The sequence below is a fragment of the Beta vulgaris genome, chromosome 1 (assembly GCF_026745355.1).
Source record: "Beta vulgaris subsp. vulgaris cultivar EL10 chromosome 1, EL10.2, whole genome shotgun sequence".
Lineage (NCBI taxonomy): Eukaryota > Viridiplantae > Streptophyta > Magnoliopsida > Caryophyllales > Amaranthaceae > Beta > Beta vulgaris.
The window spans coordinates 34,417,271-34,440,269 of record NC_079202.1 but is presented as its reverse complement, the minus strand read 5'-3'; the positions used below and the strand labels follow the sequence as shown (position 1 = coordinate 34,440,269).

General features: G+C 38.5%; 1 protein-coding gene across 1 annotated transcript; it reads right to left on the bottom strand.

The window, feature by feature from the left end:
- Positions 1–609: 609 nt before the first annotated feature.
- Positions 610–22,071, bottom strand: LOC104896267 (S-adenosylmethionine carrier 1, chloroplastic/mitochondrial). Its single transcript, XM_010682982.4, has 12 exons — positions 21,864–22,071; positions 18,620–18,724; positions 14,566–14,652; positions 12,446–12,518; positions 10,771–10,861; positions 9,264–9,317; positions 9,082–9,177; positions 8,850–8,939; positions 7,678–7,729; positions 1,302–1,363; positions 1,125–1,205; positions 610–910 (listed from the first exon to the last, which is right to left on the bottom strand). Exons 1-12 carry the CDS (start codon positions 21,895–21,897, stop codon positions 800–802), a joined length of 936 nt encoding a protein of 311 aa, XP_010681284.1. The 5' UTR covers positions 21,898–22,071; the 3' UTR covers positions 610–799.
- Between the last annotated feature and the right edge of the window lie 928 nt (positions 22,072–22,999).

Here is a 22,999-nt window from a genome sequence, read left to right as displayed (position 1 = left end):
CGTTATGACATAAGACAGTGGTTGACAACCTCAAACATCTTATTAGCTAATTTTAAATCTATTCTTGCATGAAAACCATGACCACACTTAAGCACACTTCCACAGGATCAAAATTTTTAAATCTAATCAAAATGTAGGCAAGAGCCAGATGATAAATCAAAGAGAAACCAATTCCGCAAATTTGAAGTGTTGTATAATGGTATTAACACACTTTTATGAGCTGGAACACCTTACAGAAGTTAGAAAACATGACAATATCATCTATTATGCTACTTACGAAATAATTTAGTAGCTTATGCCAACTATAAGACCTTTTGTATTTCTCTAAACAACTTTACCCCCATTCTAGTGTGACAAGGGGGATTATTATAACTATTTCAACTCGTAATTTTCAAGTAGCCACTACCTATTTCATCATTTTTAAGTCTAAGTTGTCGATCACTTCATCATTCTCGAGGTTGTTTGTTAACTAATGAATCACTCTTTTGTCCAACTCAAGTCATTGTCTAACTCACTTCGTCAACCAAACAGTTCGTCATTTCCAACCCACCATTTTAACCTCTCCCGTATTTATTATTGTGGCATCTTGCATTGCAAATAATCAAATAATAAAGTTAAACAGAATCAAACTTTATTATTAATTCTATCTAGTCATTTATTTTCATATTGACAAATCTATTTATCCTTTTTTCATGTAATTGTTGAACCCACAATCTCTATCGACGAGTTGAGTCCTTGACAATATTTGTCCAAACAACTTCCACATCATTTTTTTTTTTTTTTTTTTTTTTTGAGATGCTCATTCACTGTTCAGCAATTTGCGCGAAGAAAGCACTTGTTTCGTCTTCTCCAGAACACCAAAAAAGATAGAGCCCCCAATGCCAATCCATAAAACTCTTGGTCCTATACCCTGCAGGAAACAAGAATTATAAAAAGCCTATTGTTTGTTTGTTATTTTGACAGGATAATGCAAGAGAAGAAATTTTCAGAAAGGGTGATAGCTAGAGTTGGTAGACTGTCATGTTGAAATGTACACTTCTGCCGGTTTTTATGATCTTCACAATTAATCTGATACTAGTACTATCTAGAATACAATCCAAAACAAGATAAAGACAAATACAAACCTTCATAAAGACATGGCTTCCTTCTTCTCTCATTATTGTTCTGACACAGTCATATATGCCCGTGTACTGCTTCGTCGAGCCCTGAAAAGTTGTGTTTTGGGACAGGCAGAACAAAAGTAGAACGTTAATGTTCACATCAAAGAAGATTTAAGGCAGGGGAAATCTATTGCTATGTACCTGAATCATGAGTCGCGTCTTGATCACATCAAGAGGTGTCGTAATAGCTCCTGTTACAATGCCTGTTCAAGCAGTGAAACTTAGTCTGATGAGTACTGAGATTGACCGAGATCTGCTAGCAGAGCATACATTTATACTTAAAATTCTCTGAGTAAATTTGCTATCGTTATTAGCCATTGATATTGACCATGTCATAGGAGCTTCCAGCCACAAACTGGACGTCTATAGTTTAAGTTCATTTAGGAGGAGCATGGGAGCGGAGAGAATGTTGTTAGGTCTGACTTTGGGCCAGAGGCAGAGAGCTAAACCAAGACTATTTTCTTACCCAAACAACATTCCATCTTGACATCTGACATTTGTTAGATATCTTAGCACCAAAAGACAAATGAAGGGAATGGATTCTTCTTCTTTCGTCATATGGAAAGAAATATGTACTGCCGTGGAGAAAGGAATCAGAAACCAAATGCAAGCTCATATGGAAAGACTGTTTTCTTACCCAAACAACATTACATCTTGACATCTGAAATTTGTTAAATATCTTAGCACCAAAAGACAAAAGAAGGGAATGTATTCTTCTCCTTTTCTCATATGGAAAGCATTCTGTGCTCCGGTGGAGGAAGGGATCAGAAACCAAATGCAAGCTCTGAAGCACAAAGGTGAAAAGACATAGAAGCACACAGAAGCCCTAGCTCTCTTGCAGGGCAACTGTAAACCAGCCGAAGAGAACTCCCTGCAACCTTTCATGATGGGCATGGAATAGTGCTTCATACTATGAAGCCTCCTCGTTGCAATACATTCACCTAGGCCTCCCATTCACTTTACTTACAGCAGGAGGGCAAAACCGAGAAACTAGCAAGATGTTCTAGAAGAATGCACTGTCATAGTTCTGTTATTTCCCTGGTAATTAGATTGCCTAGTCATTAACATTCTGTTATAGAAAGAGAAAGTAATGCTGAGGTGTAGGAGAGAATAGAATCTCTGGTTGTAACTTCTCTATAAATAGCAAGGTAGTTTGTAAAAGAAGGCATTCAGAAATTAGCCAAGTAATCAAAAGGAGAGAGTCTGCCTCTCGAAAGCAGCACCGATCTTAGCCTAATTTTGTACTTAAATTTCTTTGCCATTTTTTCCGGTTATCTAAGTGGGTTCACCACAGTTGGTATCAGAGCAACCGTAGCTCAGGTGATTTCATGGCACCTAGTAATGTTTCCCAAAGGGTGGAAACAGTGGAACAGGAGTTGGCCGGAATCCGGGCGTCAATGGAGCAGATGCAGGCAGGTTCTGTGCAGACCCAGCAGACCTTCCTTGATGAAATGGCACGGATGAACGCTCAAATGAGAATGTTCATGGAAGGACACACCCGGTTCCAGGAAGAGATCAGGGCCAGCCTACCGGAAATCACCAACATACCCAATACCCCAAACTCAACCAACTCACCTGGAGGCGCAGGCGGTTCAAACTGGCGATTCAAAAAACTCGACATGCCCATTTTTGACGGTACCAACCCCGATGGGTGGATAATGCGGGCGGAGAGGTATTATGACTTCTACCGTCTGACGGAGGCCGAGAAGGTTGAGGCCGCCGTCGTCGCGATGGAAGGTGACGCGTTGTTTTGGTACCAATGGGAACACCGACGGCGACCCATAACCCAGTGGGGGGAACTAAAAACCCTCCTCAGGCGACAATTTCGAGCCACCCAGGAAGGTTCCTTATATGAGCAGTGGCTAGCGGTGGCTCAGACCGGCACGGTGGCGGAATACCGGAAGAAGTTTATCGAGTATTCCGCACCACTGGAGGGAGTAACGGAGGAGGTAGCCATGGGTCAATTCATAACCGGCCTGAAGAGTGAGATCAAGGCCGAATTGAGGTTACACGGCCCGCCCACCCTGGAAACCGCCATGGAACTAGCTTTCAAGGTGGAGGAGAAACTGAAACAAACTCAACCCAGAAACTCTCACCTCAAAACCCCACAACAATATAACCCAGCACCCCACAGAAACCCAAACCCATACAATACCCCAACCCAAACCCGAAACACTTACCCAAATCCCAACCTTCAAACCGCAAAAAACTCCAACCCATCCAGCGTCCGAACGAATCCGGGGGGGATAAGACGGTTATCCGACCGAGAATACCAGCACCGACGGGAAAGAGGGTTGTGCTACCGTTGTGACGAGAAATGGAGTGTAGGACACCAGTGCAAAAGGCCGGAGCTTAGTGTTCTGTTGGGCACGGCCGAAGAAGAGGAGGGCGAAGAGGACGAGTTACCGGAGACGGGAGTTGACGAAGAAATTGCCCAGCCACTCGTATCTTTGAACTCGGTGGTGGGTTTCACTAACCCACGGACAATGAAGATGGTGGGGTCCATCAAAGGGAGAGAGGTGGTGGTGATGATAGATCCCGGCGCCACCCATAACTTTATTTCCATGTCCACCGTGTCTTCCCTCCAAATTCCCAACACCTCCACTGCTCAGTTTGGGGTCTCTTTAGGAACGGGAGTAGCGGTGCAGAGTCACGGGGTTTGTAAAGGAGTGGAGTTGCTGTTGCAGGGAGTGGTAGTGGTGGAGGACTACCTTACCTTGGAGTTGGGGCACTCAGACCTTATCTTAGGAGTGCAATGGTTAGAGAAATTGGGGACAGTCACCACCAACTGGAAAACGCAGGTGATGAAGTTCAGGGCTCAAGGAGAACCGGTGACCTTAAAGGGGGACTCGTCCTTGGGCCGGACGAAAATCTCACTCAAGTCCATGATCAAGGAGATCCAAAGACAGAAGGGGGGAATTTTGGTGGAGTTATGTGAAGTAGAAGTGGATCCAGCCCACGAGCAGAGCCCAAATATCCCAAGCCCAAACCATTTAGCCTTACCTACTGTACCTGAGTTCTTAAAAACAACCCTGGAGAAATACATGTCCGTCTTTAACATGCCAGTGGGCCTACCTCCAGCCCGGTTTCATGAACACTCCATCAACCTCAAAGAGGGTACCAACCCAATCAGCGTGAGGCCCTACCGTTACCCTCAAATCCAAAAAACTGAAATCGAAAAACTGATTTCCGAAATGATGGAGGCCCGCATCATTCAGCCATCCTCAAGCCCTTTTTCGAGCCCAGTTTTGTTAGTCAAGAAGAAAGATGGGTCGTGGCGATTTTGTGTTGATTATCGGGCCCTTAATAAGGAAACCGTTCCCGACAAATACCCAATACCCGTGATCGATGAACTACTTGACGAATTACATGGAGCAACCATATTTTCCAAACTTGATCTCAAATCGGGTTATCACCAAATTAGAATGAAGAAGGAGGATGTTCCAAAAACCGCTTTCCGTACTCATGATGGACACTATGAATTTTTGGTTATGCCATTTGGGCTTACCAACGCTCCGGCAACATTTCAATCATTAATGAATGATGTGTTTCGGCCCTTCTTACGGAAATTTGTATTGGTATTTTTTGATGACATTTTGGTTTATAGTGCAGATGAGGAGCAACATGTCCAGCACATGGCCCAAGTTCTGGAGGTTCTAGCAGCCCACAAGCTCTATGCAAACATGAAGAAGTGTGAATTTGGCCAAGCCCAAGTTTCCTATTTGGGTCATGTGGTATCAGCCAATGGGGTAGAAGTGGACCAAAGCAAGATCCAAGCTATGATTGACTGGCCCATACCCAAGAACATTAAGGAGTTGAGGGGGTTTTTGGGCTTAACCGGGTACTACCGCAAGTTTATAGCCCAATACGCCACCATAGCTGGGCCGCTCACGGATCAACTCAAGAAGGATTCTTACGGGTGGACTGATGAGGCAACATGGGCTTTTGATAAGTTGAAGAAGGCCATGACTCAAACCCCAATTTTAGCAATGCCCGATTTCAACAAGGTCTTTATTATTGAAGCTGATGCTTCGGGCTACGGGCTTGGAGCGGTACTCATGCAGGAACAAAGGCCCATTGCCTACTATAGCCATACGCTGGGGCCGAGGGGAAGGGCCAAGCCCATTTACGAAAAAGAACTAATGGCCATTGTGTTGGCAGTTCTTAAGTGGCGCCACTACCTCTTGGGCAGAGCCTTTGTGATCCGCACCGATCAGCAGAGTTTGAAATTCTTAATGGATCAAAGGGAGGTTGGGCCGGAATATCAGCGGTGGGTCCGAAAGTTGCTGGGCTTTGACTTCCAAATTCAATACAAACCAGGGGCTGCGAACCGGGTTGCTGATGCCCTTTCGCGACGGGTTCAACCTGAGCCCACCTTGGGGGCTTTAATTTCTAGCCCAGTATCTAATTGGGCCCAAGTGCAAGTTCAGTTACAAAATGACCCATTCATTTCTCATTTGAGGTCTGAGATCCAAGCAGGAAAAGAGATCAAAGGGTATGAACTCCATCATGGGCAGTTACTGTACAAGGGCAGAAAAGTCCTCCCTAAAGCTCATCCATTAACGAAGGAGCTCTTACATCTCTATCATGATTCTCCATATGGGGGTCACTCCGGCGACCTCAAAACTTACCTCCGGCTCGCCGCCGAGTGGTTCTGGCCGGGAATGCGGAAGGAAGTCGCCACCCATGTCCGACGATGTTCAACGTGTCAGCGAAACAAGGCCTCGACACAATCTCCGGCGGGTCTCTTGCAACCCTTACCGGTGCCGGCGCAAGTTTGGGACGAAATCACTATGGATTTCGTGGAAGGATTGCCGAAATCCAAGGGGTTTGATACGATTTTGGTCGTGGTGGACCGATTTACAAAATATGGACACTTTATTGGACTAACTCACCCATTCACAGCTCTCACGGTGGCAGGGGTGTTTATCAAGGAGGTCGTGCGCCTTCATGGGTTTCCGGCATCTATCGTCTCGGATCGCGACCGCATCTTCATGAGCATTTTTTGGAAGGAGCTTTTCCGCCTCCACCAAACCACCCTCTTGCGCAGTACGGCCTACCACCCCCAAACGGACGGCCAATCTGAGGTGGTGAACAAATGTCTGGAAACTTACCTCCGATGCTTTGCAGAGGGAAAGCCTCGCTCTTGGGCTCAATGGCTACCATGGGCGGAGTTCTGGTACAATACCTCCCCCCATGTGGCAACAAAGATGACTCCTTTCTGCGCCTTGTATGGAAGAGAAGCCCCCCACCTTCTCCGACATAGTCATGGAGCCACTGTACTTGACTCACTTGATCAACACTTGCAAGAACGCGACGCAATCTTGGACGACCTTCGAGCTCACATGCTATTGGCACAACAGCGTATGAAGTCTTTGGCTGATGGTAAGAGACGAGAGGAGAAATTTGAAGTGGGTGATTGGGTTTTTCTCAAACTACAGCCGTATCGCCAGAAGTCGTTGGCTCGCCGACCATTTGAGAAGCTAGCAGCTAAGTTCTATGGGCCTTATCAAGTCACCTCGTGCGTAGGAGCAGTAGCCTACAAGCTGGCTCTTCCTGAAGAGAGCAAGGTACACCCTGTTTTTCATGTGTCTCAGCTTAAAAGAGTTCAAGGGGACCTTCCCAATCCTCCTACCCCTCTGCCCAAGAATATCAATGGTGAATTGGAGTTAGAAGCTACACCCGAAAAGTTACTAGGCATTCGTACTACTGTTCAAGGGGATGTATCAATCTTGGAAGTTCTCATTCAGTGGCAGGGGCTTCCTGATTATGAGGCCACATGGGAACAATTCTCACTCATCCATGAACGATTTCCTGCGTTCCACCTTGAGGACAAGGTGCGAGTTTGGGAAGAGGGTAATGCAATACATTCACCTAGGCCTCCCATTCACTTTACTTACAGCAGGAGGGCAAAACCGAGAAACTAGCAAGATGTTCTAGAAGAATGCACTGTCATAGTTCTGTTATTTCCCTGGTAATTAGATTGCCTAGTCATTAACATTCTGTTATAGAAAGAAGAGTAATGCTGAGGTGTAGGAGAGAATAGAATCTCTGGTTGTAACTTCTCTATAAATAGCAAGGTAGTTTGTAAAAGAAGGCATTCAGAAATTAGCCAAGTAATCAAAAGGAGAGAGTCTGCCTCTCGAAAGCAGCACCGATCTTAGCCTAATTTTGTACTTAAATTTCTTTGCCATTTTTTCCGGTTATCTAAGTGGGTTCACCACACTCGTCTGCAGTAATCCCAAGAGCAAGAAAAGCAGAGACAGTATCCGAAAAGGACAACTTTGTTCTTATTTAAAAAAATAGGGAGAAATTTCGTTAGTAATGAAACAAACTATTGTCGGACTGAATTTGTAGCCTTTTGTTGTTCAGAGGAAATGGTGTCGGTTTTGTAATTTATAAAGTAATCTAAAGTTTTATAAGTTAATTAGTTAAATAAATCAGAACACAGACAAACTACCTTTAAAGTCTTAACTAACTACAAAAGGCAGGAAAATTAAAGTTTTTTCTTAGTTACCTGCAAAAGCACCAATTAGAGCATTTTCAGAGTCATTCAGTTCCCTCCTTGCCTGTCAAAAGAAATGCTGTTTTTGGTCAACCATCAAACAATCTAAAGAAACTTACCATTATATCTACTCAGAAAATGACAAACAAGAGAATGGGGGCAAAATTTCACAACATAATTGGTGAGGGTAATGAAACTTATAGCACACTTAACAGTTCTTTATAGAAATTCACAGGAGAGAGACGGTATCTATTACACAAACTGTGATGGGAAAATCATCAATAGTATCAGTTGGGCTATTATTAAAGTAGAATCATAGAACACTATAAATATTACACAAATCATCTCAAAATAGTCTTCATACTGGTTTGGATAGAGAAAAGAAAAAGAGAAAGGGTTGGGATGGAAACAGAAAAAGGTTGATGTGGAAGAGAAAGAAGGGTACAAAACAATACTTAACATTGTGTCTTTTAACTCAAAAGGAAGTGTGAAATTCGTTGACTCAAAAAGGAATTGTGAAAAAAATCATGGAGCTTACAAATTAGATAACCAAAATTTTAAATTATGAAGTTTATTTTGGGACTAAGGGAGTGTTATAAATGTTTGTGAAACTTTAAGTGCTACCTATATATTTGCAAAATGCACAAGATATCCTTCACATGTCTATACAGTATAACTACAAAGTACTTAAAGTTTCAAAAAGAAGATACATGTTACAAAATTTTGAAAAAATACAGGATATCCAGTGAAATTTTGCTAAATTATTTGGGAAACACCACTGCAATCATAGATTCTTAGTCTTACTAGTTATTCCCTACGTATTCCAATATTTAGATGACCCAAAAGGAACTCAATTTTCAAGCAGGTGCCATGAAGCAACAGATGAGAGCTATCTCAGCTGAATTATAATTTTCGAAGTTGACTTCAAATATATCAATATCCACCGAACTTCCTCAAATAATAGAAACAGACTAAGGGTATCTCATCAGAGAACTGGTTGCAATATTAGTTGCCATCATTGGTACTCCCACAAGGAAGATTAAAGATAAAAAGCCTTAACAGATTATAATGCCATCCCCTGGTAAGCCAACAGGATTCCGTAACTAAGTCAGATTATTATCACAGAGCAAACATGATGTAATATGTTTACAAAACATCTTATAATAGAGAATAAGCCTGCTCACTGCGAGCCTATAACCAAGCCTTATTTGCTCATAGATACAAAATTGCATCGCATCGAAAGGCAGATCACGCAGTAGAAAGGATCCATATCCCTGCAACAACAAACAAAATTCCAGGATTGAAAAGAGTCAGTTGACAACAATACAACATCCTCACGGCTCACACAGCTACATTCAGAGAAAACATGAAAAGAGCACATAATATTCACTTAGGTGCACAAGAGATCTCACTTACCGCATAAAGGCCTCTAAATCCTTCTCTAGAAACAATCATACGCACTGCATTAGGAGCTGTAGCAAACTGACCAGTCTGCATCCTTTGTTTCACAACCTAAAATTACTTTTTTGGATGAAATTAAACTGCATACACAGATACACTTGTAAAACAGAAGAGACATGTAAAGTAAATCTCACTACCTCTGTTGGGACTCTGACAATAGAAGAGGCAGCTCCTGCAATGGCACCTGCAGACTAAAGGAAGTTTAAACTGGCTAACATATAAAAACTAAATTAAGAAATTACCAGATATTATAAATTTTACAAGCAACAACTAGTAGGTGGAAAAAAATTTAGTGGAACATGCTAACAGAATAAGTAATTAGACTAAAGCTATTGGCATGGACTTATTGATGAGCAATTAATCGGCAAAGAGAGATGCCTCAAACACGCCTCTCTCCCTCCCCTTTTCACAAAAACAAGAGCAGAGGGGAAAAGAATTTGGTTACTAGAAGGCTTCAACCTCGGTGTTTACAACATTTCTTGGTAAAAATGGTCTACAAAATGGTTATGTATCAGGTGGACCATGAAGTTCAATCTGAAATTCCCTCTACACAGAATGAGGAAATAGGAAAGCCTAAAATTTTTCCACCCAAAAAAACATACTCTGAACTACATGCAATAGATTACAGAAAAAAAAATCTTTTGTCCCACTTATTTGTACCACGGAATCTTATTGGTTGATGCTAATTATTCTTTGCCTTATTTATTTTTTCAAAATAAGAATTTTTTTAAAATGTATTCATGTGGACCAATAATATTGACTGGCACAGGAGATTTAGACTCATAGGGTCTCAACTCTCAAGAAGAGGAAAGTATGTCAGATCAGATTGCAGGTGCAATGGGGACATCAAGTCATTCCCACATGATCACGGAAAAGCAATAAAGTAGCTTGGTATATCATGATTTCATCACAAAAAGTACAAGTCAATTCAATTAGAGAGAAATTCGCTTCCACCTTAAGGCAAAGCTAATAAATGGACAATAGAGGCTCTTTTTTAAAACAAAAACTAGTAAGTAACAATACACAGGATTCGATTTTTCAAATAAGCAGCAAACTAGCTTCAGCATACTTTTAAGGTAAAAGATGTGGGATTTTCTGTGCGGTGGTATTTATTGAAAAGCTACATTGTATCCTCCCCTTTCCCAAAGTATCTCCGGTGCCGTTTTGATTTTAGAAATGTGTTAGTGATTCCCCATCGTTATGTCCTAAGTTAATCAAAATACCGTTACTGAGATATTCTATGTATTTCATACTCATTTTTTATATATGAAAATGATTTAATCAGCCCAATGTATTGTTATCATGTGGGAAAAGAATGAGCTTAATAGTTAAACCGACTTTTTCCCACTATATAACAATGAATTTAAACTAGTTGAATCAGTTACAAAACCCAAATTAGGTTATAACCCATTGAACATCACTCTACTAGCTTTAGGGACATCACTGAGGGTACTCTAGAGACTTTGAAATATGTGAGGGTACAATTTAGATTGCCAACAAACATAGCGAAACTGCATAAAAATCCCCAAAAGATGTTAAATCATTTCTGTTAGTCTGTCCTGCATAAAACTGATAACTGCATCTTCACAAGAGTTTTTCTATTGCTTTTACCAATTATCCTAGTTATTCACTTCAGCAACTTACAAAATGAGCCAGAGCACTGAAGTTCTCAGGGAAGATCTTTAACAACTTCTGCTTTATTGGCTCGTACACACCCACAAATATCGCAGACGCCCTGAAGTGCAACATTTAATTTCAACCTCAGTATTTTTGCAAAGGCACTAATACTAGAAAAAGAAAGAAGAATACTGACATTTCATACAGTTAATGATACATAGGCAATGAAGGTGTGAGCATTAAGGAACCTGTTATTACTATAGTGATAAGAATCCTGCCCAGACTGGGGCAAGGGTTGTCTTATGAACAGAATTACACATACATTTGCAGAAGAGGCTCTTTCAGCCTTACCCTTAACAAAATAACTGTGCACGTTCAATTCCTGATCCAGAAGGGTAAGTGTGGGGCCTGCAAGGTCACACAGTCATACTAAATATAGAGACTTTAACAATACATTTGAGTCAGTCCACTGTATGCATCTTTGACGGTTTGGCCATACAATACTAAAGATTGTGTCAACAATGAGTGATATATAGTGAGCAAGATACGAAGATCAAAACCCCATAAAACGAGCAACGAGAAGCTTCCAAGACATGAACGGTTGCAGTTGGAAGGGAGATGATAAAGAATAAGAACATGGAATTTTGACCCAAAACTATAGGGTAATTGAAACTAAAAATTTGGCATATAGCACAACATCAGAAAGCACTAGAAAAGAATTATCAATCTGAACAACAAGATCAGGTCAACAAGAAGAAGACAAAACAAATGAAGATCAAGGAAGAAGAAGATTATTGGAGGGGAGAAGAGATGTTGTCATATATTGTAATATCAGCTGTAGCTTACAAAACACTAAGATTCAAATGGCTTAGTTCACTCCCAAAATGAAATAAGAGATTGCAATTTCGCTGGATGAAATCCCTCCCCTCCCCAGTTTACATATAATACTCCTCGTTAATTACACTTTCTTTAACTATACCTTACTTTTGCACTAAATTTCCCTTGCTTCCTACTACTTGCTTCCCCAGGCACTGAACTGCATCCTAACAGAATCAAGTGGCATTTCCCACCTTGCCCTTTCATGCCTTGCATAGGTGTAGCCGATCAGAGGTTTGGGCTGGACTTCCCACCTCACCCTTTCCCTTATGCCTTGGATAGATGCAGTGGATCAATTTTCTAGTCATCCTGACCCATTACAAGCACCTATATTGCACTTCACAAGAATGGAGACAATGCATATCAAAAACAGACAGCAGGAACACATTACAGTAGTTGAACATTGTTTCATGCTCAGTCACTTGTTATATCATCCTAATCCCTTGTCCCACATATATCTCAGATCTGCATTAAAAAAGTATTATAAAGCAAAGTATATAGTAATAGCACACTAAACTTTGTTGGTGCACAGATCTACTTGAGGAAGGAAAGACATCTACAAGCTTCGTTGAGTACAATGGAATTGCAATATATGTAATGTTGTGAGAACCTCAAAGTGACATCAATTGTGACCAAGATCCTGTAGTTGCATACAGACATAGGCAACACATATTGCATAGACAGTGGCCTATGAGCCTATCAGCTGGTCAGCCACAGGCACATCAAAGGATCCAACCTTGCATACATACCAAAAAGAGAGAAATAGAACGCAACAAATTTGCATAATATGGATACAGAAGGAAATGTTAAGGTGAAAAACACTTACGGTAAAACACCAAGCAAATTTCCAGACAATCCAGAGTAGAGGCCTTTAAAAATTATTTTCCCGCCCCCGTGGGCTGCCTACAGTTGGAAGATTTAAAGAGTTGATAGCGAGTCAAAAAGCAAATTTACATATACGTAATAATGAGCATAAAGATCGAATATTTAAAAAGTTCGGTTATGGTTAAAACGGAATGCAAGTAAGATAAAATGAATAAGAAACCATAAGCCTAATAAGATCATAGATCAAAATTAGGAGAGGCGAAAGGAAGATAGATTAAGATGAAGGGATATTATTGAAGAAAGAAGGAAAAAGAAATTCAAAGAACAGAGGAGAAGAGAAGGACAGGATATGTAGAAGACAATAATCGAAAGGGAAAAGCAGTATACCACGGAAATATCAAATCTATTATAGTCTTTTATTGCATCTGACAATTTTATTATCAATAAAAACCAATTCCAGGTGAATGGCTTCAATTTCCTCACACACGTCAATAAAATAATTAATTATTTTTCACACTTTTCTCTTAATTTTTACCCTTTATTAATTATCATTTATCCCTGGCTTCGAAGATATCAGATCCAGAGAGTTACCAAGAGCGTACATGTCAAACAAGTCTAGAGCTAACTCTTCCCCGAACCCATAATTTATCTGATTTAGGAAGACTTTTTTCCTTGAACAAGATGTGGTTGGCATCCTCCATTGCTAATTTCGCAATGTCATCATCAAGAATAGAACAAACTTCATTAGAGAGAAAAGGTGGCGGTGTCAGAGGCAACTTTGGCACCAAAGCAGAACCACAAAGGCAGTTCGAGGTGTAAGGCCAAAGGGTAATACAGGGAAGCTAATTTTCTGCCAGATTGTGGCTGCAGTGCAAGGCTTTTACAGCAGAGAATATGCTTCCACGATCTGAAATAAAAAGGGGAAAGTGAGAGAGAATATGCATTCAGAATTTTGATTGACTTTTACTTTTATGGGGGGATAAAGTTTCTCGAAGGCTTAGAGCTTTACTGTAACCTTCACTCATTAGTATTCAAACAAAATTTATCTCTTTTCTCTTCTGTTCTTCATATTTCCTTTAAATTCTATGTTAACCACTTTTTGCTCATCCAGATCATCACAAGAGGAGGCTCAACAGTACCTCGACAAGGAGTAGAATCCTCAATGGTTAAGATAAGAGTAAGAGATAGCTTAGTAGATAGGAGAGGGATAGGAGTTGAGGACATCAATTTCCAACAAATAATTACTTATGAGGGCAGATATTACAGAGAGGGAATTGAGAGAGGGGTATAATGACCACAATGTCATTAATGAAGAGATAGAGAAAAATGTTAGTAATGGACTTAAAGCGAATTTGTCATTATTTTCAATCTTGCTCATCATCAGCCAAACAAGGTAATAACAGTAATTCTCAAAAAAGCCAACAACCAATCGTCAATTTCCACTACCATCTAATTTACAAACTCTCATTTCCATTTAGCAAACACTCCAATTAGCACATGAAACAACTCCAGGCATTTTATGTCCTATACCTAGTTCATTAATAAAATTAGTCAGAGTTATATGTTCCCGATGGTGGACCAAAGTTATATGTCTTCTAATTGACCAAAATACTTGATGACACTAGGAGTTCGTTCTTACACCTAAAAAATCCTTACCAAAACAGTTTTTCCCTTGTCTAAGCTTCATTGCACTTATGTGAAATTAATTTAGCTCTGACTTGAACTTGATGACCCTTATCTAAACTCTCAACTTTTATTTAAGTAGTTTGTTCCAAGTTTAACCAATTATTCATCATCTGCCTCTTATGAGGAACCGATTTCACCTTCAATTTTTGTTTTTATCTGCTAAGTTAATTTTTTTCGGAGGGGGGAAGGGGAAATCTGTAGCTTCAGATACATGAGATGATATGCTAACTAACTCGAACATTGATGTCTTACGTATGACTTATAACTTATAACTTATAACTCACAGGACCCATTATGTTTCAGGTACTAAGTGGCAAGTGCACACTAAACATATATATTAGACAATGAATAAATTTTGCAGTTCTAAGATGATTTTGAAAATATTACACACTAAGACAGCAAAATAACAGCAACAAGATGTTGAAGATTGTAGACCTGCCTGCAGCCGTGTTTTAATTGTATCTATTGGATATAAAACTGTTTCTACAACACCACCAGCAACAGCTCCAGCTATCGCACCATCTGTGAAAGACATTACATGACAATCTTAAGTAAGCTACCTTACTGCCACGCTCAGTGCATTAGCACAATCTCCCATAGAATAATCAACCATGATAAATAAGAGTAAGTTGCCCAAACTTACCTTAGAATATGATATATTTTTAAAAACGTCTCTATTTTACTTTTTACGCAATCTCCTCAATTAGTGAACATGAATGAATGGAACGGTTCTAAGTTGTTTATGATAGTACTCAAAGTCTTGGTTTGAGGGTTTGCCTGTTCAAAATGCATAGAACTTAGAAGTATTTGTTTTTTATTTAGTTAATCAGCACCTGTCTTAAGCATAAGCTCACATAATTTAATACTCCCTATATTGATCTGAATGTTATAAATGAGGCCCTATACATTAAGCCACAAAAATAACACACCTAAACGAAATAGGATAGAAATTAGAAAGGACAGCTCCCTTGACTTAACTAATGAAAATAGGAAACAAACTCTAACAGCTTTCCCAAAACCAGTGCTAGAATCAGGAACCAATATAGACTTAGAAATGTGATATGCTTGCACTCTTGCAGCCCAAGTATGTGCACATACGAGACCAAGGAACCATTATGCTTGATTAACGCCTAATCTAACCCACTAAATAAATCGAAACCAACCCCAAAATGGGATTTGGCCCATGTGCATAAACTAACAAGTTGAAACCTTTTAAGGCCCTTTCAACTAAATCAAACTAACTCATAAAACAAAGGACATCAAAAAACATCTTTTATTACAGGTAAAACCTCATTGCAAAAGAATAAGTAAACCATGCGACTAATCTAAGAAAGTATGCAAATATTATTATAGGAAGGCTTAAGCCGTATCAAATATATCTAAGCTGACTGATGTGCGCTCCTACTAAATTTTGCAAGACTAATTATGTTTAATAACGTGAATTTAGCCAGGTCATTTTGGCAGGCAAAAAAACAGTTTTAGCGCTTTTTTCATCAGCAAAAATTATTTAAATATATCAAATACGTCAATATATCACTAAAAGAGCTAGTTCTTTCGAGAAAAAGTACATCTAAGATGAGGAGCAAAGTTGACAAATCAAGCTTTACTCTAAGCTAGATTCATTCATATTCTGCCATGTGGTAGCTTCAATAAGTAAAAACTATTAGTCAGGTGGTTTTAGAATAAAAATTGAGGTGGTTTGAAAAATATTCTGTAAGGAAGTTCCTAACAATTTATTTGTCATTAATATATATAGAAAATAGCAGCACAAGAAGTGACCAAATCATTTTGAACTAGATCAAATATATGGCAACTTCCCCGTCATCCTATATATTCTCCAGTTGCAAAAGCAAGGGTCTCGAGTATAACGTTAAAAACTTTTTCAAATGTAAAGATTCTTACAACCAATATGGATGCGTTTCACCAGCTGCTCCCGAAAGATGATAGGTGACGGACGCTCTTCCAAAGCATATATGCCTTAAGTGATATGAAAACATGCAATTAACTAGCCTAATAGGAGATTAGTATAGTTATTGCATTTGTTTAGGATTAACTTGAAGTAGAAAGAAAAGATATAGTTAGATGACAGCAGGCGGGAAAGAGAATCAAAAAGGGCAAAAAGAAAGGAAGGTTGAGAAAGAGAGAGAGATACTCATGGATACTGCTCGAAGTTTCCTAAAAGTTCATTTTGTACTTGGGAGTATATAAGCCTCTCAAAAGTTTGTATTGTCATCAACAGTTGCTGTTTTTTTAAGAATCATAATCCTTATCTCTTTCCTTCAAGTTCTGCCCGGCTATGTTAGAAATTAGAAACTGTCTTCCAAAGGATGGTCTACCTCATGAGTTTACGATGGATAATTGGATACCAAGTTACCAACAGCGTAACGTCAAAGTTAACCAATAAAAAAAAGGATCGAAGAGATAATTAAGTAAATGACCTCTTTTTTCACATATAAAATCAATGAGCTAACCGCTTTGGGTCCCAAATCTTTGGGGTTGCTTTTTCCAATACACGTTGGTTACATTCCTCTATGTTATTTGTACCAGTAAGCGGTTAATAAACGAGTGCTCTTGGGTAGTTGGTGTAACTTTGAACCTATGTGCCTATGACTTCGTTTCCCGGGAAATCCATGCAGCTGAAGATCCTGCCGCAAAAGTCTCACAACCTTTTTCTGGAATTTATTCAAGGCAGAATCAACATTTGCTAGGCAAAAGGTTGGCCTCATAGTGTCTCCACAGAGCCTACAAAAACCTCGGCAGACTAATTTGTGGTCATAAATCCTAAAATTTACAAAAGAATGCACTGCCTTATATTACAGATTGGAGACCAGTAATGTGCCTGCTTTAGTTGTCTGCTAGTCTACCTACCAGGTTCTCTTAGCATACTGAAAATGCCATTTAGATAGCAAGCTCTTAAACTGAAGGGTTTTCACTTAACTTCTTTTAAGCTTTTTGCAAGCTTAATTCATTGAGTGAGAATGAAAAGCTTTCTTCTTCAATAGCAGTCCGGGTCGAGGTACCATGCCTTCTCCTTGACAGATGGAGATAGCTTCGAATGATGAGAAAGTGCGATACCTAAGCGGTTTCAACTCTCCCTTGAATCTGTTCACTCGTGTCCCTTACCATTTTGGGACACTTCGTTCATTTGTCTTTAGGCACTCCAAATGCATCTGTCTACTTAATCTTTCCCAGCCTGGGTCCCCTTCTGAACCCCCAACGTGCCCCGTGTGCTCTTGAAGAATTCTGCTGGGAACCCATCTATACCAATTTCTCTGCAGGTAACACCTCCTAACCTATGCCCCCTTAAGTTGCTAGCATAAAGACCCTGGATGCTACAACTGACTTTTTAATATTAACTGCTTTAAAACTCCTATCTCAAAACTTATTGTCTGACTTGCATGTGGAAACTAGCGACTAGCGTTGGATTCAAGAAAAGACTTGGAAGCAAAAAGACATGAAGCGATGGTGTAAAGGCATGGATTCATAAGAAGTGCACTGCAAACAGCAAATATAATAATTTAGCATCACCTTCCACAAACTTGTACCAATCAAACTCAAGTTGGAAAAAGGTATGTGCTGCTGAACTTCACTTATGCTTTTGCATGAGATATGTTAATTGTCAACAAAGTATTGAAACTAAATGGTCTTACTCTCAGGCAGCCACGGAGCACAAAACCATAATAACACATTCACTCCTTGTACTTAGGACACATAGTTTCTGATGATAATTTATTGTTTTATTATCAATTGTTATTCTATTGAAAAGGTAGAGGTAATATGAGTGAGTGAGGGTAATATTTTATTTGGATGAGCCATGCTTGAAAAGTAGAAAGACTAAAATAATAGTGGGCCATAGAAGTGTAAAAAGTAAGGTGGAATGGATGAATACGGAAAGTGTGAAGAGTAATTTGGGACGGAGGGAGTACTATGTTTAGGCTTACATGACAATTTTTGAGTGCCCAATCTCTAAATTCTTGGTCAGGAGCACTCAATTTGTAGAGATTTCACTTTAGGTGGAGCCCATAAGATCGTAATTTAGGCAAGTTCACAAATTTATCAGCAGCATCTAAGGATGTTTCTTTCTGAAGTCTCTGAATCAAGAGTTTGATTTGGAGATTATTCAAGACTACTTAGCAGTAGCTCTTTTACAAGAATCTACAGCACATATCATCTTCCTTTTCTCGACTAACCAAATTGGAGAGCCAACATCCAGGAAAAAAAAAAGAAGGATTACGTGGAAAGCAACTTGGTTAGACTTGACAATACTGACAATCTTTTTATCCTGTAATGTGTACCTTGTGGCATCCTATTAAGAAATGGACTTCAAAATAACTAGCTAATATGCTTGCCTTGGTGAATAGCCTTCATTACATTTTCTAGGTTTTGTAACATGTAATCAAGATAATTGCACAGCAGACAAGGTGGTTGCCTGTAATTATGCACTGGAGATATTTAACAATAAATGTCTCTTAATAACAAAGCAGCATACCATATAGAGATTGTAAGAGATCAAATGGATTTTCTTTCATAACAGTGCCACATCCAGAAATCTTTGGTTGCCCTTGGGAAGAGCACAACTGATACTTCAAGGCACCTACAAGATGTAGCATGTCATACAAAACAACCAGTGTACTCAACACTAAAAGAGTGAATGAACATAGATAATAAATAAGGTTGAACGGTAGCTACAGAAGGTAAATGAAAGAGAAAAAATGAATAGGTGCAACTTAAGTGATCACAGAACATCGATAGAGCATGTACAATGGTAAGTAAGAACTTACTACACATTTTTCACAAAACAAGTGTTACCATAATGAACGTTGTCGTATTTCAAAAATAACTCTGGACATCCCTCTACGTCAGGGTTAAATATAATCTTGCATTTTCAACAAACAGAAAAACCAGAGAGAATCCAGTTTCCATGCTAAGGATTCTTGCTCAGCAGGTTATTTGGTTGACATTTGGTAACATGATAAATTGAAGGTAGCATGTTTAGGATCTTCATGTGGAGTATACTTGTCATTATATAGCTTAAACATTTTATTAAAGAAAATGCTTAAATATAATAGAATTGCATCATCCACTTCCTCTAGGACCTTATTGTTTCATCTCTTCACTAATATGTCTCTTATACTAATAGTCTGTATGACTTGTGGAAGCTAGGTGCACTTAGTATTAACTATTAGGAAACCATACGCATGGGAGGATCCTCAAAAAAAATATCCTCCAATATGACCTATAAAAGTAGAAAATTCATAGAATAATCCTACACGACTACAGAGGTTTGGTTATGTATAAACTAACTTCTTAAAGCTTATCTGAAGTTAATTTTCCTTAGATAAAGTGAAAATAAGATGTGGAGAGCATAGCGTAGGTCCACTTAAATTCAGTTCAATAATACCTAGTTTGAGCATAGTTTATGTAGGTCGACTGTTTTAGTGGCACCAGTAAATGAATGCGAGTTATTGGCATCAAAACCTACTGACTGGAAAGGAGTATAATATAATAGGGCTATGTTATGTCGACTCTTCTAATTTACTCACAAACCTGTGTTGGACTCGTCTCAACCGATACGATACTTTGATACTTTAAATCACAGCAAACACTTGACATATTTCCACAAAATGGCTGAATCCAACAACCGGACACCGTATCCAAGTGGACACTCGTTGTCGAGGCTGAGGAACACAGATATAGGGATTGAAAAGAGTGTATTATAGTGTTCAATGAAACTATTTGGGATAAGTTCTTTTTTGAAAAAAAATACAAACACTAGAATAGCAACAAAGGAGCAGAAAATTGTATAAAGCATATTTCAATATAAAAATTATGAAATGCTATCTCTAACCACCCAAAGCAAATTATAGTAGCTTTTCACAAGTACTGTCCAAACAACTTAGCTCCAGCCGAAGCACTGTCTAACCGAACACTAATTGATATTCTAAAACCTCTATTCTAAAAGCTAGTGCCAAAGATGCCCTATAATGGATCCTAACTCCTTAATCCAATGGTTTGCAACTTGGCATATAAAGTCATTTAACCTATAGCTAAATCAATAGTTGTAATCGCCTATTACGCTCGACATAATTATTAAAGTGGCTAAATGCCTACATTGACCTGAAAGATACACTTGAGGATATAGCATACAGAAAGTGATAGCACAATGGTTATAATTTTCAGAATTATTGGGACACAAAAAATCGTGGTCTTAAATGTTGCTCTGGAACCAGCAAGTTCAATTCTTATCTTACTACATGAATACAGTCCTTGTTTAAACATACGAAACTCAATCCTAAGATGAAAGTACTATCCGCAATAAAACTCATGTATCAATAAACTAAACAAAAAAGTCCCTCGCCAAAGTTCATGGTCCAATATCCAACTAATCCAAGTTAGACTTCTAAATAATGCCTTCATGACTAGAATAGTAGATGCACCTCATAGCTTTTATTTGTAAGCCATTTTAGTAAAGATCTGAGATAGCATATTGAGCACAGAAAGATAAGCAGTACAATAAAAATAAAATCTACTCAGCCTTTGAGAAGAGCTCCTGGGTTTCCTTCTACAGTGTTCTAAAAGTTCTTCTAGCTTCACCTAATTCTAAGCACATTGTTCCCAAGACTTTTACACTAACACTTTGACTTCCAAAAACGAAGATGCATATCGAGCAAAGTGATATTCAGAAGCCTGTGGCAGACTGTAGTAAATCCACAGTACGCTGTGAAAAAACAAAGTGATTCGAATCACACTGTTGAATATGGTGATATCTGAATGGAGAAACATGGCGGAAATGTAGGCAAGTGGAAATTGTGACATTTTCTCCCAACGACGAGATAAAGTGTAAGTCCCACAAAAGATTTCACATAATCCAGATAGTGGATCATTGTAATCAAATGTAATAGGTCTAGAAACAAGTCCATATCTTTTAAGAATAAGTTGTTTAATAACTGAAATCAGACATGTGCCATATACATGGTGTCAAAACAAGGCCACATCGTATCGTATCACCTGTGTCGTCAAGGTGTAAAAAAACGGAATTTTAGGCAGGTTTTAGGAATATTTCATGGTTTAAGCCGATATTCAGCAGTATGACAACCGCATCATCCCCGTTCCCATATCACCGTGACCGTTACCGCAACCGTGCCATAAAGCATATTTTCGAACTATGGTCATATAGCTCCCTATATCATCAAAGATATACTGATATAGTATTGAAAAAATAACCTTATGTCTACTCTCTTACATGATGTAGACTATATTGATCCTAAATTAATATACAAAACACAACTTATCGATACTAAGGGCGAAAATCAATAAAAGGAAATAATGCTGAAGCACCCAAATTATGTAATTAAAATTTATATTCAACTATTAAACAATGTGTTTGAAGAATGAGGAACTTGTAAACCAAATCATACATGAACTCACTACTTCACACTAAACTTAAGTATCTCTCACTCTGGAAAAAATATTATCCCATCACTAACCATCAAACCTTACACATAATTTCACATATTTGAACAAATTTATATGACAGACACACAAAAAAAATGACAGCTCAACTCAAACTGCAGCTCTTAAATTGAAACTATATTACCAAAAGATATAAGGAACTTTTGATAAGATGATGAATAGAGAGAATCAATTCTTTGACAAAGGTATGAAAATCCATTGATAAAATCGTACAAGATTTGTAATCAATCCTAAATAAATCGAAGAAACGGAGGGCTTACTTGAAGGTACATTTGCAGATGGTTCTGTCTTCATTTGTGGGTTAGAACTTAGAACTCCGGCGGAAACGAGGCTATTGTTTGTGTGGGGTGTGTCTTGACTCTCGAGTAACTGTATATCTCTATGAAACACACTTGAAAAGGGTGTGTATCGGAGGACATATCATTGGGAGAAATGGAAGAATGGCTCTCTAGCCTCTATTACCCCCAAGTCCCCAACCAATCAATTGGTGACATATAACACAATCGCCTACTTTTAAATTAGGCTATATTAAGCCCAATATTAAAAAGAGAATTAACCGAATAATAATTAAGTTAATTTCTTTCGGTGACTAGTTTAATCTATTTAGCAACTTGGTCTTCTTTTATATTAAAATTGGACGTTCTTTTTTAACAATTTTTGCATTAATTAAAATTAGGATTTTTTATATAAATATATTAGTTAAGTTCGTGCCTTGCACGGGTTCTTGTTTATATTATTTTTTTGCAAATTTTTTGTTAACATTGTTGATTTTGTGTTGTTGTAAACTGAGATTTTTCAACACCATTTTATTTACATACTTCCTTTGTTCTTTTTCTATTGCAAACCACTTTGGGTAATTTTATCTATTAAGACCACTCCGCTTTTAGTAAAAAACAACTATAATTGACAATATTGTCTTTACTTTATGTTGATAAAATTATCATTAATTGTTCATCAAATTGCCTCATAAAGTTGCGTTTACTTTATTAAGGATTTAATTATCCCCTACACTTCTTAATTAGAGGGTATTTCTATGCTAAACTACCCTTTTTTATTTCCTTAAAAACCATGCTCAAACCCATTGTTGCAGTAGAAAAAGAACGGAGAGAGTAATTGTCATTATACTCTTATTTCTAGATTTTTTATTGCGATATATATATTTATATTTTTTAATATTAAACTAAATATTATAGCTACGTCTATTATTAAATAGTATCTCAATAATTAGTATGACTAACATAGGTAATACAATTTTAACATGAAGAACATCCTAATGATACAGCTTGAAGAAAGTAGAGGGTACTTACTTAATAGATGCATGACAGAAAAATTATAGAAACATGAGTATCAGCCACAACTTCAACTTTTGACGACACATAAATACTAGCGCATATAA